We start from the raw sequence: 19,359 nt of genomic DNA on the forward strand, positions 1-19,359 counted from the left end.
TCCCTCTATTATTCCTAAAAGAAGATGTATGCAGTATAAGTGATTTCATCTGGATATAATAGATACTACAAACAAATAAATATGTATTGAGCTCTTTGTACCTCTGCCCGGTCCACCTTGACCTGTCAAGGTGTCTCTTGCAGGACAATGGAGCTTTTTCACAGCAGACATTAAAACGTGTGTGCCATTAAGTCATGGAAGTGAGCCATCATTCACAATACCACGACCACGAAATCAAAGCAGCTAAATGCAATTCAACCATCAGTCATTTTATTTACACCCTCCTGCAACATGTCAGAGATGTGTTCTGTGAAAATGGCCTGTCCAAGGCAGACTCAGTCAAACACGTCACTGATTTCTTTCACCTCATTACAGATGTGGTAATTAGTGAAATCAGCTGGTTTGTTTTTGGCCAAAAAAGAAGAAAAAAACTAGAGACTCTTGTTCATGATTTCTCTGCCACAATTTGCAGGATCATCCATGCCAGTAACATTGGACTAAGTGTGTTCAGTATTGCTCTTCTACACAAAGTGGGCAGAGAAGTGGTAGCAAAATAGAAAGAGGAGTCAAGCTTGGTAAAAAAAAAACATTTAACGCTAACTTTCTAAAACCGCTGCTGGCATTAAATCATGCTTGAAAAACTTGAGACATTCAAAATATTAAAAAAACATCAAATAACTTAATTACAGTCACATTCAAATCCATGCAGCCAGGGGGCAAAAGGAATATGCATCGAAATGAATATTCAGAGATACATTCTTGATCTCAAATTCTACTGACATTTTTTGCAGCATGTTTCAGAAATCGAATTTTTCTTGCCAAAAGAGCTGCAATTAAACCCGATTAAATCAAAGAAACCGCAAATATGAGATGTCAAGTTTAAGATAGTTTTATCTGTATGTTGATTGATTGAGTTTGGAAAACACTGGGGACAAAGATGAGTGATGGTGCATACCAGAGACTAGAGCTTTATGGAGGTCTGTGTGTCCAGTTTAGATGACATTAATGGTGCTGGCCTCATAAACCCAATAATATATACAATACCTCAGCATCTTGTCTAGCACAAGGCGATAAAACCACCACATCCTCTGTTGTGGCAAACAGTCACTGCAGCCGAGAAGCTCAGCTTCATTTCACCTCCAATAAAGAAAATCCAGAGAAAATGATATTCATTTTATAATTGAATTGGATCTAATGAAAAAGGCTCAGCTCAAGCAATGATTATTTCATGAGGTTCAGTGGTCACAAAGTCGTGTAATGAATAAAAATGAACTGAAATGAAAGGCTGACGCAAGATTTCTAAGATCTATATGCAGACAGGCGACTCTAAATCTGTCTTGTACCCATGTCTGAGTCTGACAGTCTTCTAAGGTCCAAATAAGAAAAAAGCAAAACAAAAAAAATGAAATATTTCTGAGGTATAAAAATGCAAATTACATATCATAAAAAGAAAAAGGCTGAGATGATGAAAAAAGAAGAGCACAAAATAAAAACAGAAAGTTGTTCATATTTTAGTGATGACTTGGAGAATAAGCAACATAAAACTATGAATATAACTATGATGGGCAAATATCTGATCATTGTTAAATAACAAGGTGAGCAGTAGTCCCTGCTAGAGTAACCTAAAGGTCTAAAGTGTAAATGTTAGTATCAATATCATTGTATGCTGTTGCATTAAGATTTCTCTTCATTGTAAAGAACTCAAATCATGTACTTGGATGTGCAACATCTCTGCATTTTGGAAAGAAAATCTTTTTTTTTTAAACTAACATCCAGACACAATCTGCTTGTTTGGAGATGAATCAAAAAAGTTAAAAGTATTTTCAAGTTCTCCACCATGTTAGACTCGGTTTAATTATCAGGTAATGAGCATTAATCAATCGACCTTTTAAATTAAAGTCCTGAACACAAATTTCCCATGTGCAGTTTAGAGCAGTTTGTACAAAACAGCAACATCTTTGGTGTCTTCCATCCGTTTCCTGTGTCCCTTTTATTCCCATTAGCTCCATTGGAGAATTGATCACAAGGAGGGTACATAGCGTATAAAAACTATTTTTTACTACAAACCTTTTACATTCGCAGTCATTCGTTTATATACGAGCATTAGCATGAAAAACCTGTGAAGATGAGAAGCTACAGTTTAACGCATATTGCCAAAGCTGCACCGGCTTGTTCTTTGTGGCGTCTTCCATCCACATGTTCAGTACATTCCTGGTGATGGGTCCACTTTATTATCTCCTACAGTAAGGGCGTATGGAGCGTGTTGTTTTCAGATAAAACTCTGATAGTTGTAGTTCACCAACCACATCGTCTTTACAAACAACTTAAAGAACCATCAGATGATGGAGTATTCAAGTCTGTATCACACACGCTCTGCTAGGTTTTCACCAGCGGCTGTTCTGAAATGTCCTCTGGCGTTTTCTCTCCTTCGCGGGATTTTTTCCTCTTCTTGTGGCCTGGGGAAACAAGACACATTTCTTTTCTCTTAATGGATACATTTTACTCATGAAAAGTACATCGTTTTAGCTGAGTACTTACTCCACCCTGGCTTTTATACACTACATTAACTCCAAGGACATTTCACTTAATAGTTTTGTAATTTCAGATGGTGACTGTGTCAGCGAATACGATCTTTAAGTCTTAAATTCTTGCTGTGACTTGACTGAGAGACATGGCAGTCTACAATTCAGACCCTGACCAATCATAGCTTGAATCTTTCATGACATGTATTTGCATGCAATCATAGTTTTTTGAATAAAACTTGAGCTGGAACTATTCGTTGTTACCAAAATGGAACTGGCTCTGTTCATGTTTGCCTGCTTAATTTTGAGTTCAAGGCATTTTGACCAAAAGATTAATTGGTTTGGAACCAGTAAAGCTGATTACCAGGTGGAACCAAAAAATAGCAGGTTTTCCATAACTTGAACTGTGAACCAAAGTTTGTGTCATTCTATAGTATAGGTCACTGTGCATTGTGTAATGACCTCTGTTTAAATATATATATATATATATATAACCAGGAAAGGTCCCATTAAGCAACTATGAACAAGTAAATTAAAAGATACAAAGCAGAGAATATAACAACATTAAAATGGATTTAAAAGCATTAATATAATTCAGATCATGGAGAACTTTCTGTAATGCGTTCCAGTCTGAAGGTACCAAACATCCTGTTCCCAATTTCTTCATGAACCTTTCTTACAACATATAAAAGCCCATGGACCACAACTAATACTGTCCATCGTACTTTTAAGAAATATGAATATGTTTACAAGTTGTCAAATTAGATGAGAAAAGGCTGACCAGATGCTATCAATTGTTTTATGCTATGACACAATATATTGGATAAAATATTAATTTGTTGCACCCTTGATTTTGAGTAGACCAAACTCTACAGAGGGTTATTTTCATACCAGACTAAAACTAATAGAAATCAATGGCTATCCATTCAAAAATCCTTATAAACTATTGTTGTTTATGTCTCATTTTATCTTCAGGAGCAGTTTCTTGGCTTATAATCTATGTTCTGCAAAGTTGTGAATAATGCATGCACTGGTAGAGCAACTGGTATGGTCCTTTAAGAAACAACATGGGAATGCCAAGTAGGCAGATTGGAAACAATAATGCAAGTTTAAGTGGGAGGCAGATTCTGGAGGGGAAGCTGTGTGCGTGTGTGTGTGGTGCATTTTCTATGGTGGTTGTGTTTGCATGTGAAAGAATGCCAAGGAGGGAAAGAGGGAGAAAGGCATAGAAACAGTTGGTGAATAAGTAGTTTGTGAGTCTGTGTGTGTGTGTGTGTGTGTGTGTGTGTGTGTGGTTTGTATTGATGGCCATGTGAGGACCAATTTCAGTTTTAAACCACTGTAGTGAGGACACCTCTGCACTATGAGGACATTTTGTCCAGTCATCCCAAAAGTACTGTTAAACTAAGACTAGGGTTAAGGTAAAAAAATAGGTTTAGGCATATTGGGGTTGGATTAAGCATTTAGTTGTGATGATTAAGGTTGAAGCATAGGGACTTGTTAATGCATTATGTCTATGAGGGTCCTCACAAATATGGAAAGACAAACGTGTGTGTGTGTAAAAGAGAGCGAGAGAGAGAAAGAGACTGACTGAGTTTGAGCAGGAGTTTCTTGCCGAGTGTGTCCTCTGAGCCGCTCAGCGACAGGCTGCTGATGAAAGGAGATGTGTCCGTTTCTATGGGAACAGAGGCCATGTCTGAGAAAGAGAGAGAGAGAGAGAGAAAGAGAGAGAGAGAGAGTCATGACCCTGCCAATGATGAACATCTTTGGCCTCTGTTAGAGGAGAGATTAAAGTCCTGTATGACTCCCAGCTAAGTTTGTTTACAAGGTGAAACTGACAATGTCTCGCTTACAAACTGTTGAGAACTCGCTGCTTGTGGAGATACTTACTGTAACTGTCTTAGAGACAGGTATCATTGGGATGTTTATTTTATTTTTATGTTATAAAATCCATGGTTATTTGAGTTCGTACAGCCATTAAGGATAAAATATAATTAAATATCATATAATTAACAAATATTTGGTTAGAAATCTAGAGCTCTTTATGTATGGTTGGATTTCTGATGACGAGAGATGAAGAAAATCTACAAAAAACATCTGCATGATTCATGGCCATTATTTCATTGGATCAGTTGTCACACATGGTAACTGTCTCTGCTCGTGCTAACTACACAGTTCATTGTTTATTCATTCAACACAATGTGAAAAGGAGAAAAGAAAAATCACTAGTCGTTTTTCTGAATATTATCATCACTTGGAAAATATATCTAAAAGAGTCCCTTTTTGAACAGACTGAGTCAGATTTCTTTTCTGAAAGCAGTTTAGCAGTTTATACACAGTAACAAGAGATGGATGTCATACCAGTGTGTGTGTCGGTCTCAGATCTGTCCTCTCTGATGTACGGGATCTCATCCATCCTGAGAAACACTGAATCACTGGGACTCTTCTGTCCATCAGACTTACTACCTGCAACACACACATTCACATCAGATTGCCTCAGATGTCATACTTTTCCATTTCCAAACCCAAACCTGCATGTCCCTCACCCACAGGCAACGAGAGGCTTTAATTGGTTGCCAAATTGTCTTTAATTTAAAGCGAAGAAAGAAGTAACCAGCTAAATAGACAGTGTGTCTTTCTAAAATAACTTCCCTGCTTTAGTTTCTGTGCCCATATGCCTATTTTTTCTTACTCTAATGACACACTGACAGTATGTACTGTGATAACATTCCTTGTTCACCTCCCCTCTGACTGTGTCTCTGTCATCACATTTTAATCTCTTTGTAGTTTTAGCTGGCTGAGGTTATTTACTCTATTCATCCTGAATGTAATGCCCTAATGGATCCAGAGAATCTGATATAAAAGGAGCAGCTTTTGCTGCTCAAATCATCTTTCAGTTTGAACCGTAAACCTGCGGCAGGATTGTCATTTCCTCTCTGACTCTCTCTGTTTAGACCTTCCTCCATCACTTCCTCCATCACAGGATACTTACGGACGATGCGGTTCTTCTCGTTCAGCAGTGAGGTGCTGTGTGGGACGCTGGACTGCTGTCCACGTGTTCGGGCTGACCCGGGTCGGCTCGGCTCTCTGGGTGGTGGCATGAGGGTAGTAGTGGTGGTGGTGTGCTGCGGGGGCATTAAGGTGGCCGTGTTGTCCGTTGATGGAGGTTCCGGGGTCAGGGTGCTGCTTTCTGTCAGACGGGTGTCGGCATCAGGTGTCTGGGGAGAGCTGTCCATCCGGGTGGCTGTTACTGCATTCTGGTAGTGGCTTCGGGTGATCTGTTACATGAGTATTATGGATATTATTTGATAACTCTCATCAAAATGCTATTTCAAATCAATTAAATGTGCAGCAATTAAAGTCTACTTGAGTATATTTATATGATGTCTAGAGTCCCAAGTGATCCAAAAAAAGATGCAAAGACAACATGACAAAAGGCCCTAACTACCATCACGTTCTCTGTGTTTGTTGTATTCAACTTATTTTTGCCTTGCAAGCATTTAGTGTTAGATGGCAAGTTCAAGAGATCTAAACCGCCAATGAAGAGATTACTACACGGGTTACTACATTGTAGGGTTTGAAAATTCCAACTTTATGTACAACTCATCTTATATTGTAACAAGTAGACTTCTAGCCAAGGGGGGTAAAGAGTCATGATTTTATTGACTACTACACCTCAGCTTGTAAAGTTCTAAAAATATAAAAACGTCATCATGTCATTTACAAAACTTTCACGTGGTGCAGAGCAATGAACACTGCAGCCTCTACACAACTAGCAGGACTATGACTCCTTTTTTTCTTACATTGACCCATTTTATAGAGAAATTGATGATCCCCAATTAGTTTTACTATTTTCAGAAGAAAGAAAGAAAGAAAGAAAGAAAGAAAGAAAGAAAGAAAGAAATCCAGAGGTCATGTGACTTTCGGGTATTACCTTGATGATCTGTATGTGTGTGAGCTGTCTGACAGAGTAGTCTGGCAGGTAGACGTTACCCCCTCCGTTCAGTTGGCTCATGCTTCCTCCGTACAACATGGACTCAGAGCGGTCCAAACCACTGCTGCGAGACGGAGATCTGTGGACTGCAGAGGAAGACGTTATTTTGTCAAAGGCATTCACAAGCACAGACAAGAACTGGTATTCATCAATCAATCATCATCAGATCATAAGTGAGCTGTGGGACGCCACCTCATCTCACCCTGCTTAATATGCAAAGGGGTTGGCTGTTGTAACTGAAAACATTCATTCATCTCAGCTCCTTTACTCGATGAATGCTGCATTCAACAGTTTGGCAGTTAAGTGACTTGGAAGTGTTCACACATTTTAAGCTTTTCAGATTCAAATGCTATGACTGAAGAGTCTGATTCCTCCCAATCCGGTTTGTAGATACTAACAGATTGTTTGTGATTGTTGTAATTGAACGGCTCTGTGAGCAATTCATTTGAATTATTTATTTAAATAGTGGAAATGATTTTATTTTGAGCTGTAGGTTTTTGTGAGTAAGTAAGACCCGAGGGAGAAAGATCCCTCAGGTCTTCAAGCGGCTGCATTATAATTAGATTAAAATCTGGATTAGATTTAGGAGGCAAGGTTACGATGTGTGTGTGTGTGTGTGTAGGTGTGTGTGTGTGCGTGTACGTGTATGTGTGTGTATCTGTACCTGTTGGCATGATGGCAGGTACACCAAAGTAAGAAAAGGCTCCATTCTCAAACTTCAGTGCTTCTTTCCCAAACTCCACCTCAACTCGACCCTGAAGAAACACACCAGAAAAACACAGATACATGAGGATAGGGTTAGGGTTAGGGTTAGATAAAAGCACTGTACACATGTCTAAAACATAAAGGCAGGTACCTGCAGCACCAGGATGAAGTAGTCTACCGGTTTGTTGCGCTGGAACAAGAAGTGCTGTTGTGCTCGCTTGTTCTTCTCATCAAACTTGAGCTCTTGAACCACACTGGGATGTTTGATCAGCCTCAATAAAATCTTTTCTGAGATGTGAGCAGGTTTGAAGGGCTCCACCTCTGATAGATGGACAGAGATGATGGAAATGTTTATTTTAAAGCCACTAGGTTAAAAAACAAACAAACAAAAAAAACAACAACTATGCAACAAAGCAGAACATATGAAGACTGAATTTGTTTCTCAGGTGTAGTAGGACCACCTCAAGATTTCCTGTACACTTCAGTTATTATCATTTAATCCAATCCTAAACTCTTACACAAAATACAAAATCTGTACTTCTGAACCGCAGACCAGACAGACTGGTGAAGATGAAGATGCAGGAACACAGATGCACAGCAGCGAGCTAATTGTCCGTTACCTGTGGAGAGGAAGCGGTGTGTTGCCAGGAGGAGCTGAGGAGAAATCTTCACTTTCATCTCGTTCTCTGAAAGTTTGAAGATGGAGAAGTCCTGCTGCTTCCGCTCATGGTGAGAAACACGACGCTTTGAACGATTGTCAGCTGACAGGACAGATGCACACCAACACACACAAAATGAGGATCCTCAAATCACACATCTTTCATAATCATCCTATTTTTTTATTTTGCATTATGTCTGTCTATGTGTGTGTGTGCATACTGTAAAGGTCCGTCTCATCCAGGATCTCTGACTTGATGATCTCCTCGATGACGTCTTCCAGGGTAACAATGCCCATCACCTCATAGAAAGGGTCGCCCTCTCCCTCGTTATTTACTCGCTGCACAATGGCGAGGTGGGACTTCCCTAGGAGAAAGCATTGGCCAGGAGCAGCAAGTCAATATCATTAACCATGTACAATGAAACATGAAAAGTTTATTGCAAAAAACTAAGTACAGTTTTAAAACTCTAAGTATCATTCAAACAATATATACAGATACTGCACAGTATAGATTACATGTCAACATAACATGAGCAGACATGATCATCAACTGTGGTGTCAGAAAGAACATTTGCAACTTGATTTCACTGAAGAAATATTAATAAATCATGAACAAATAATGAGTGAGGTAACTGTGTTTCTAATCCAAAATAAAACAGCCAGTCAAGGATTAAAACCAGCAGCCTTGCATAGAGAAAAAATATGTAAACTAAAGTGATTTTTGCAGATTAGCAGACATAGTCTTCATCCAAACCCAATTATCTATGAGTATAATTATTTAAATGATGCTCACAGGAGTACCTAGTTTTTTTCCATCCAGTATTTGGAAAAAGGGGCAGAGCTAGGAGCAAACTTTGTGTAGCATCAATAATGTATATGTCCAGGTATTGGCACCAGTATGGTTACATTATGTATATGTGCTGGTTGATTATTGATCTGATCAGTTTGCCTACAATAATGGCAAATACCTATAATTAAAAACTAAGATGCCCAGGTGGAAGGTCAGCAAAATTACAGATGAAGCACAGCGACGAGAACCTGACTTCAAAATATGGCTGTCACAATATCAGATTTTCATTGAGTGATTATTGAGGCCAAAAGATAATATCTGTAGAAAATGCTAGAGGTCAAATGTATTTTTAACTAAATAAATAAATAAAATACACTCAAAACACATGTGTAGGGAGGATGTGAGAGTTTGATCGCATAAATGTACTGAAGCACTGGAAATGAAAGTCAAATTTAATGATTTCCTCAGTCAGTTAAAATCGCAGAAAAAGTTTAGTTTAAAGATACTGCAAATGTCTTACTGACTAGAATACAGACACCCCATAATGGTTGCATATTATCAAATAAAACGGTTAGATTTTATATTTAGAGTTCAAATTAGTTAAGTAAAGCTGTTTCCCCTCACTCACATGTATGTATGAGTCACACAGAGTGGGAGTGAGCTCTGCAGTCTGATGTTTAGTAAGTGGAGCAACAGCAGGAGCTGAATGGAGTGGGTGTAACAGCAGTGAGGATTCAATACAAAACACGCACATGCACACACATACACACACACACACACACACACTAACTGGGTGAAGAAACACAATTACTCAGGTGACATTTCCAGAGTCTGCAGTGCTCCTGCTGTGTTTACCTCCAGGATGATGAGTGTGTGTTTTTACAAGGTAAATCTTTTCCAGAAATAAATGGAATAATTCATAAAAATAAAAAAAAAACTTGTTCAGGAGATTTAGCAGAGGAAGAAAATAAAACAAAACAAAGCAGCCTTTACTCTGGTGTGTGTGTTTGTCCCTAAGCCAACGTGTGTCTTAGTGGCTAACGAGACACTGCACTGCAGACAGTAGCAGTCGTGAATTGCATCATTCACTTTGTGCTCACACAGACACATGCTCGAATATTCAGAGATACACATCGACTCCCTGCAAGCTCAAACACTGACTGTGAATCCTTGTTTGCAGCTCTCCGCAACAGTCTGGCTCCAAATCAACTTCCTCACTGAGATTTTTCTCTCTGCTTCTACACTCTCTGCCTGCCAAAGACTACACACACTACCTACACACACACACACACACACACACACACACACACACAATTCTGGCAGAGCTGTGTTCAGCTAAATAGGTCAGCCTTACATACAGAACAGACTGAAAGAATGAGAGGAAACAGCTTTTGTATCTAATACACGGTATGTTCTTTTAGTCTGTATTCCTCAGATTTAAAATACCTATCTTTGTTTTTTTTTGTTTCTCCATCAGTTTCTTCCTCACACTTATGTTTTCTAATATTTCTCCAACCTCCCAACCTTCTTAAATTCCTTTCACCCTAAACAAGTTTTCAGGTGACTATATGGAACTGAATAATAACCTGTGCATCATTTTTTAGGAACCTTGGGATCTTGACCAGAATTTAAAATAAAGTTCAGTTAATTTTCACACTACACGGCCAATAAAATCAAATGTTTTGCCATGTAACTGATAAATCTAAGATATATGGACTGAAAAGAGCTTTTTTTTGGTGGATATGTGGGGCAAAGAAAGCTGACGGGAAGTGACACATAAAAATGAGCTCTAACCAAACATTCAACTGCAAAATCCAGATAATCTATCCACTGTGGACTGCTTTCACTATTTTTGTTTAACTCCTGGTTTTTATTATAGCTCTCAATGAAAACTACAATCTTATCTCAAGTAACTGGGACATTATTTCTGAAAAGAGAGGGCTGCTCTTGTTTCTTTTGTGACTTGGGGAAAATTGACCTTTTAATGTAACTGAATAGGCAACAAAGCCCTTTCACATGCCCACAAGTAGAACGACAGGATACTTTAGTATCTCAGCCTGATGGGCTAAATTACACAGAAATGATGCGATGTGGTGCACTGCATACACATCGGACGTGTCTATTCATCTTTTTAGGATGAAAGAGTTGAATATCATTAGAAAAAAAATGTTCCACAGCAGATAGTAGTATATATAGTCCATTGTTAATTTATTCAGCGGTCCTTCTGTTTTGAGGCATCTCTTAATATTTTCCATTTTATAAGGTCATAGAAGGAAAAGCATAGGTGTAATTAATGATGTAATTAAACACTAAGACGATAGCCCAGGTCCATTTTTGTGTCCCAGTAGTCAGGCTGTGGGCTACAATCCACAACACAAGAACTGCACACAAAGCTAGAATGATTAATAAGCTGCACCTTTGCTTTTCCTGTTTTAACAAATGTTAAAATGTCTGCTGTGAGAAACACATATTTCGGAGCAGTGTAGAAAATTATAATTGCACAAAGAAGAGTTGATAGTACAAGATCCATATTTTGATGGAGGTCCCAAGAACGTTAGCTCAGCTTCCATCAGCCTGCCTAACCATTAGCATAAGAAGTAGCATCAACCTTTACAACTTCTGCCAAAACACAAAGGGACCACTGTTGCCACTGACATTTGAAGTTTATTTAAAACTTGTACAGGTAGAAAATGAGATGTGATCTCGACCTTCTTGCTAAAGTCAAACTTAGCATTTCTTTCACAAGGATCATTTACGTCACCACGTTTCCAGCCAGATGAGATTAGGTCATGTAAGCATATGATAACAAAAAGAGACAAACAGAAATACATTTGGATTGTGAGTTATGGTCATAGATATATAAATACAAGTTGAAAAAAAAAGTTTATTAATGGAGCTTTGTTGGCTTAGAAACTGTATACAGTACTGCCTGTGATGAATGCATCCTTTGTTCCTGCCTGTTCAGACAGTGTCCCATGTCGAGAACAACCTCTTTGAGATGGCAAGACATTTAAATTTGAGAACATCAGAGAACTAAATTCACTTTATCAAGTGTCATTGCGGGGTCCAATCTGTAGTTCAACAGTGACCAAAACTAAACTTATTGTAGGCTCCCGAATAAATGCGATGAACTAAGAGAGACTTCATAAATTTTAAACAGCCTGCTTACTTATTCAAAATGCTTTAGATCACTTTGGATGACTTTACATACTGCAAATGACACTACATACACTTTTCAGGATAAGAGCTGATCGGCTGAATGTGTAAGAAAGAACAATAATACAACAGATGGCAGAGAGACAAACTGGAAATACAGCACACTGAATATTTTATACTCTGCCTCCTTGGAGACTGTACAGTGACAAGGACATAGACGGAGGAAAGGATTCAGAGGGAGGACATATGGCAGTAAAAAGGCAGCAGCGTATCATTTAAATCCATCTCTGTCAGTAGAAGAACTGGTTAAATAAAGTCCAACCTTTATTATGACAGCTCCCCATTAATTAAGGCTACTAGTAAACCATTAATTCAGGTTCTAAATGAAATCTTGCATCAATATTTACCACATCCGGTACCTGCTAAGTTATGTTTGGACTCTGACATGAAAATGTAGTTGCTTGCTTTCCCTCTTTGGAAATATTCCTGTCTGTAGGGAGGTGATGGACAGAAAGTTTGAGGAGGTCTTACCACAAATATTCAATGTGATTAAAGTCAGAGTTCTTTTATTGTCATAATTTTTCAGCTAATGCTGTTCTTGTGGTCTAATTTGCCTCATTAAAAGACAAACTCCTTCCTTAGTCTGAGCTCCCTGGCAGAGCGATGCAGCCTTTAGTGCAGGATTTGTGGGTAATGTTCACCGTTCAGCTTCCCGTCTGTCTAAACAACAACCCCTTGGCACTGAAAAGGTTCTCCGTACCAGCATGCTAGTGCTGCCGTTGTTCACAGCAGGGAAGGTGTTACTTGGCCGGCTTCATTTGTGCCAGACATACTGCTTAGCATTCAGGCCAAAGAATCCCTCTGTAGTCTCACCAGGCTGACAGATTCTCTGCTACACCTCTGCAGTGTCTTTAAATGAAGTGTGTTTTACTAACTTTGGCAGGCAAAGATATGATTTTTTATCAGATACTGCTTCTTCCATCCAGTTCATATCTTCTACTGCAGCTAATGAGCACTTCCTGCAAACATGGGTTTAATTTGGTCAGCTCAGTCAACCTGAATAAAAGTCATTTACAGAGGACAAGTATTACAATTTGTAGCTTGGAGTTGAGTTCTTCACCTGTACTTTCAGTCACCAATAATTCTGCTACCACTCAAAGCTGCCATGTTTCTGCATTGTCAGCCAACAAAAAGTGCATGTCTTACTTAAATCTTGGAGTTTTGGTTGTTTCAGATGACACACAATTCTATGTTCTATGTCAGAAAATACCAGCGACTGTTTCCATAAATTATTATCATGTCTGTCAGAAATAAAGTGCTGGACTTTCCAAGTCTTTCTGCAGCTAAATAAAAATTAAATCTGAAACCATTACTAGTATCTCTATCTAATTTTTACAACATCTTGGCTCTTTGTCAAACCTGCAGCCAGAAACCTGGAGATAATATTCAAAAGTGACCTTTCATTCGAAAAACTACTTACAAAAGACGTTCAGTCGGGGTTTTATTAATTTGGGAGCATCTCAAATATCATCTCTCTCTCTCTCTTTTAGAGGATGAGTGATTGAAGTGCATGCTCACGTAACTGAAACATAGCCAGTTTGATTCCACTTGGTGACCTTTGTTGCTTTCTCTGGCTTTTTTCTCTGCCTGATCTTGAGAAGGTCATACATGCTTTTATATAATCTCAGTCAAATTATTGCAATTCATTGTATTCAGAGTTTTTAAAAATGATCTCACACCTTCAGCTGGTACAAAACACAGCGGCAGAATCAGTGACATCACTTCTCAAAACACATTGTTTTGAAAAGCTTTTCATTGATGCTAGCACACGTTTTATGTACATGTATATATATATAGATATATATATATATATTATATATCTCTCCGGTATCTGTTTTTATTATCCTTACTATTGTGTTTGTCTTATATTATTGTATTTTACTCCCTTCTGTTTTTCCTTGCACTCTAAAAATGTTTTATTTTAGATTTATTTGTTATTTATTTACCCCCCCAAAAATGCACAATATATGTGTGTATAAGAAACAAAACAAACAATAACAACTGAATAGAATAAAGATACTAGATCCCCATTATCTGCAGTCCCAACAAATCAAAACAATCACTTTGTCCCACTTCTGTCTTAAAGTAGACAAATCCAATGTGTTAAGATAAGATATCGAATGAGCAGCGAGCAAGCAAACCAGCTGACATATACAGTATGAATGTGTACAACTGCAGTGAAACTGGTCAATCTTCAGAAACCTGCCACAGCAGCCTCCAATACGTGCTCTCAGACACACCACACGAAAGTGTGTTCAGAAAAAAACAGGCTGCTTGCACTGCTTTGTGTGTTTTTTTTTTTGCTTTCCCTCAGAGCTCTCTGTGGCAGCATCCACTGCTGCAGAGGTCTCATTGAAATGAATGAGGAAACCTGTGTTTTTCTGCCGCAGTGCTTGAAAGTGTTACAGAGAGAGAGAGAGAGAGAGAGAGAGAGAGAGAGAGAGCGAGAGAGAGAGAGAGCATCACAAGGAGAGAGAAAGAGGGAAAGACCCTGTTTATAATCCTCTAGTCTGTGTGGATTATCTCATCCAGATCCCTCTGTGGCACAGTGACACAGGAATCATGTCTGTGCTCATCCTACAACTCTGATGGCATGTGCCTTCATACAAACTGCTCCAGATCATACGGGACAGCTGGATGATAGAGATATAAGATTACCCAGCTCAAGTTTTGGAATTGCATCTTTTCAGGGTTTAGAAAATTCTACCATCTCTGTGGATATAAAACCTCTCCATAGTAATTTCAATGCATTTTCAAAATATACACAATGATGAAGCCAAAAATCGAGGCTTATCTTTAAAAATATGAAAGGTGACTCCAGATTTTCATTCAGCAGTTACAAAAGAAGCAAAAACGTAAATATCTGAGCTGTCACTTGTTTCCTGTAAACAGATGCAGCCTTGCTCAAGGTGTCCTTCTCTGTTTACCTCCTCTTCCTGTCCTCCACAAACCCTGCAGAAAATGCTGACTATGCAGGGTCCTGAACATGCAGCAAGGCAGTGATGAAGAGCGAGCCCTGTGATTGGCTGGTGAGCACCCCACCCATTTAAAACTCTATAATAAAGCAGGAGTACCAGCTGACAGGAGAACATTGACTGTTCTGCTGCAGCAGCACTGCAAACTGGGTTTCAACTCTTTTTTTTTTAATGCAGGGAGGGTCTGTGCAGACTGCAGGCTCCTATCCAGCTCTTATTTACACAGATTCACATTCGCAATACTTGAACGGATATGCAACTAGTAAACCGATACAAATACATGTTTACTGTCTGAATATGAGCATAGGTACATAAAATCAAGTGATCTGATGTTTTTGTGCTCAGGTCTCCCTTCAAAGATCAACCTCAAGAGCAAGTTAAACTTATCTGCGTCTGTGTGCATCTAAACATAAACAATTTATTTAAACTTCCATCAAATTTCACCTGAAGTTTCTTAATCCTGAATCTAAAAGGCTGGATATGATGTGCCATTTTGAGCAGGCCCGGACAAAAGTTGACAACTGCGAGAGAAACGTGGTGAAATCAACAAGCACTACCAGAGCTTTATGGTCCTGATGATGAGCACATCTGGAAAACACCATCCGACCAAACCTTCGTCTTAAAATGGCCTTTTGCATCAACTGTGTTTGATCTCATGCACGGGAGTTTCATTAGGTGCTCGCTTGAACACTTTGGTGATAATCACGTCTCAGCTTTCAGCTACACATTTTAAATACAGTCTTCTTCCTCAGGGTGGTACAAATTTCCAAAACCACCCACATATTTCTAAAAGAAAGAAAATCAAACAGATGATGGAGGGGTCAGGTTGATGATGTGCAAATTACAGACTGCTAAGCAACAGAATGGGATCAGGATGAACAGGCCAGTCAGCACCTTCACCTAGAGGTTACCATGGTAACTAAATACCCATTAGATGCCATTCTCCAAGTTGGCTCATGCTTCTGCATGCCAACACAAACTCTGGCACTACAGTAAATATCTCCTAATCATTCTTAGTACACATACTGGGTTGTGGATGACTTGGGATTGGTTGGTTTTGTTTGAATAACAATAATAATATCCCACCTGAATATAAAGTAGCAACTTATCTCCTCCTCTATTATGTAGCTTCTACATATTCTTGGATGAACTTCATTTGACCTCATTAATGCCAATTTTGCTTTATTTTCAGCTGTGACACAAACACAAACACACACTTACACTCACACCCTGCGCGCCCTCCTCACCTTTCTTGAACTCCTCCAGCATGGCGTCCAGTTTGGTGTCATTGAAGACGCAGTGCAGCGGGTGTTTGTAGAACTGGGTGATGGTCTTTAGAGGGGTGCAGTCGTCCGGGTCCACGAACGCGAGGTCCTTAACGAACAGGATGTCTACGATGTTGGACCGCTCGTTCTCAAACACCGGTATCCTCGTGTACCCACTCTGCATGATGTCCGACATGGTGTTGAAATCCAGCACGACATCTGAGGCCAGCATGAAGCAGTCGGTCAGTGGCGTCAAGACGTCCTCTACGGTTTTGGTGCGCAGCTCCAGCGCTCCCTGGATGATGTTGAGCTCCTCCTTGACCAGGTCGTGGTACGGGTCAGTGACGCGCAACATCTCCAGAAGTTTTTCTCTGGTGTAAAAGTTGGAGATCTCCTGGTTTAGGATGAGGTCCAACAGTTTGCTGATGGGGTAGGAGATGGGGAAGGAGAGAACCATTAGCAGTCGCGTCACCCAGATGGTTTTGGAGGCGATGGCCAGACCGTGACGCGACGCCACAGAGTGTGGAAGGATCTCCCCGATAAAGAAAATGCCAAAGGCGCAGATAACCGTGGAGAGCCATGTCATGCCCAGGATCTGGCACATCCACACGGCGAGCGAGGCGTTGATAATCGCGGTCCCCAGTAATAGAGTGCAGAGGACGTAATTACCGTGCCGGCGCACCGACTCGATTTTACGCGCGTAGTTCTGCTCCTTGTCAGTGCCGCTGTTTTGGAGGACCTGCAGCTCCACGGGGTCCAGCGCCAGCAGACTCAGGTTCAGCCCACTGAAAAGAGCTGACAGTCCGAGCAGCAGGACGGACACCAACACCTGCAGCCAGAGTTCCGGGACAGCCGAACGCTCAGCCACGGCCACCCAGAAATCTCTTGTCCGGTAGTGTTCCCATTTGGATCCGTCGAAGGCGCACATGGAGTAGTATTTCATTTTCTCCCCCCTCCGCAGGTCCTTGGCCAGCAGCTCCACCAGCACAGAGTTCTGACTGGAAGCAGACTTGAAAGAGCCTAAAACCTCGATGTCGGACGTCCTGGCGTTCTTGTCCATGCACATGTTCCGCTTCGGATGAACTTGTCCCTCTCGCCCTGGAGTTGGCTCCTCGATAAAGGCGATCCAGGGCGCGGCGTTGTTGGCGCGAGTACTCGCGGTGCGGTTGAGCCTCTGCGGGGAGGTGGAGTAATAAACCCGCAGCATGAAGCGGGTCCCCTCGGTAGCTTTCAGCACCCCGTCCTCCACGGACAGCTCCGCCCCGGTCTCCTCCGGCCGAAAGCCGAGCAAACCGAGCGCCGGGGCGGGGAACAGAGAGCAGACGGACAGGGAGAGCAGCAGCAGGGCTCCGGTTCGGGACCGCGCGGCCGCATCCTCCGCAGCCATGATGCGGTGTGAGATGTTCGTTTAGTCCAGGGCTCCCGGGTCACGTGGTTCTGCGGGGTTCCGGTCCATGTGGGAGAAGGAGGGACCCGCAGTTCTCCGCTAACAGCGGTGATTATGATGTTCTGCTGCGCCGAGAGAGAGAGAGAGAGAGAGAGAGAGAGAGAGAGAGAGAGAGATGCGCGCTCCACCGTGCCGTGACGTAACTTTCTAATAATAGCCTCGAGCTCACCACCATGAAAAATGACTCAAACTACTGTAGTAATCCCAGAGTTTACAGTTTGTTTGTTGAGTGCCTATTTGTAGTGAATCCATGTTTTATTATTATTTTCTGGTGTATAGTTAAAAACAACTCGATCATATTTAACAATAACAGTAGCATTATTGATTATAGACTAATAGGCGCATTGATGAAACTCATTGTAGCGTTTATATAATTGAAACATTTATGTAATTAAAAATCTAAGGCAAAATATTTCTTTGAACTGTTTTGAAACAAATTAATTGAATTAAATGTGTAAAATCTGATGGCAAACTATTCCATGTTTTCTTTCCTTTGAACATGACAGGGCTGACATGGTGGTGCAGTGGTTAGTACTCTCGCCTCACAGCAAGAAGGTTCCTGGTTTAGAACCTGGCCTTTCTGAGTAATGTCTGCATGGGTTCTCTCCGGGTACTCTGACTTCCTCCTACAGTACAAAGACATGCACTTAATAGGTTAATTGGTTACTCTAAATTGGCCATAAGTGTCAATGTGAGTGTGAATGTGTGTCTCCATGTGCCCTGTGATGAACTGGTGTGCAAGTCATATGGGATAGGCTCCAGCTCCACCATGACCCTAATGAAGATAAGTGGTTACAGCTAATGGATGGATGGATGAACATAACAGTACATTGCCTTACATTAGTCTTTGAGACAGGTATAGCGAACAACACAACAACTTGATGCATGTAAAAATTGTGGCCATTGCTGCTATGTGAAAACTGATGGTACATTCTGCATTTTAAACTGTGTGAAATATTTCACATGATGATGATGATGTTAGAACTTGTGTTACAGTTCAGAGTCTTTATTTGATGCACTTGACAACACTGGACAGCAATCCAGATGAGTACGAACTAATGTTACTTAATCGAGTTTGCTATAAAGATGGGGTTCAGCTGCTAGCATTGACTTTCTGATGGCCATATTGTTATGAGGCACGGTGCAATGGGCAATAAATGACTTACTATACAGATGGTGGGAGTTGTCCACGTTTGAAAAACATTTTGCAAAAGTGCCCCCTAGGATTCCTATAAAACCTGACAAAAAGCCCTCCAGAGCAGTGTGAACCACCAACAGCTTTCCTTCAGGGACCTCTTTTCTATCATTGATTAAACTTAAGTGACATAATTTATGAATATTTTATATTATATTCAGTACATAACATCAACTAAACAGAACTTAATAACTGCAGGAATCTTGTGTCAAACAAGTGATTTGGATGAATCTTTTCTGTGAATATTTCATCAGGGAGTTTTCATGAGAACTTTTTTATACAATTTGATGTCTGTATTTTATAAAGCTCCGACAGCTCTGTGAATACAGCTTGTGCTCAGGTCTTCACTGTGCCCTTTATCCTGTCAGATCTTTCAAAAAGTTTATATCCTAAATCATAATCTAAACTTTTAAAAAACAACGATTTCATTTAGGCTTGTTCACAGAAATGAATGAAATGTGTAAATATATGTCAACTATATATTTTTTTCTTTAAAGTTTTCATACACCTCTTAAAATCTAGAAGGCCTTGTGACCCATGTGAGGCTTTGGTGAACCTTCATGTGGGTCAAAACACTGTTGGGAACCAGTGA

At 40.2% G+C, this 19,359-nt stretch overlaps 2 protein-coding genes across 9 annotated transcripts in view; both read right to left on the reverse strand.

The window, feature by feature from the left end:
• Window positions 1-19,359, reverse strand: part of LOC104939516 (B-cell receptor CD22) — a 509,789-nt gene that overhangs the window by 245,430 nt on the left and 245,000 nt on the right. The window lies entirely within an intron of this gene.
• On the reverse strand, window positions 1,972-17,786 carry LOC104930042 (metal transporter CNNM1). Its single transcript, XM_027283235.1, has 10 exons — window positions 16,108-17,786; window positions 8,101-8,244; window positions 7,842-7,982; window positions 7,373-7,542; window positions 7,181-7,271; window positions 6,457-6,602; window positions 5,515-5,800; window positions 4,884-4,988; window positions 4,114-4,218; window positions 1,972-2,456 (listed from the first exon to the last, which is right to left on the reverse strand). Exons 1-10 carry the CDS (start codon window positions 17,510-17,512, stop codon window positions 2,377-2,379), a joined length of 2,673 nt encoding a protein of 890 aa, XP_027139036.1. The 5' UTR covers window positions 17,513-17,786; the 3' UTR covers window positions 1,972-2,376.

The sequence above is a fragment of the Larimichthys crocea genome, chromosome X (assembly GCF_000972845.2).
Source record: "Larimichthys crocea isolate SSNF chromosome X, L_crocea_2.0, whole genome shotgun sequence".
Lineage (NCBI taxonomy): Eukaryota > Metazoa > Chordata > Actinopteri > Sciaenidae > Larimichthys > Larimichthys crocea.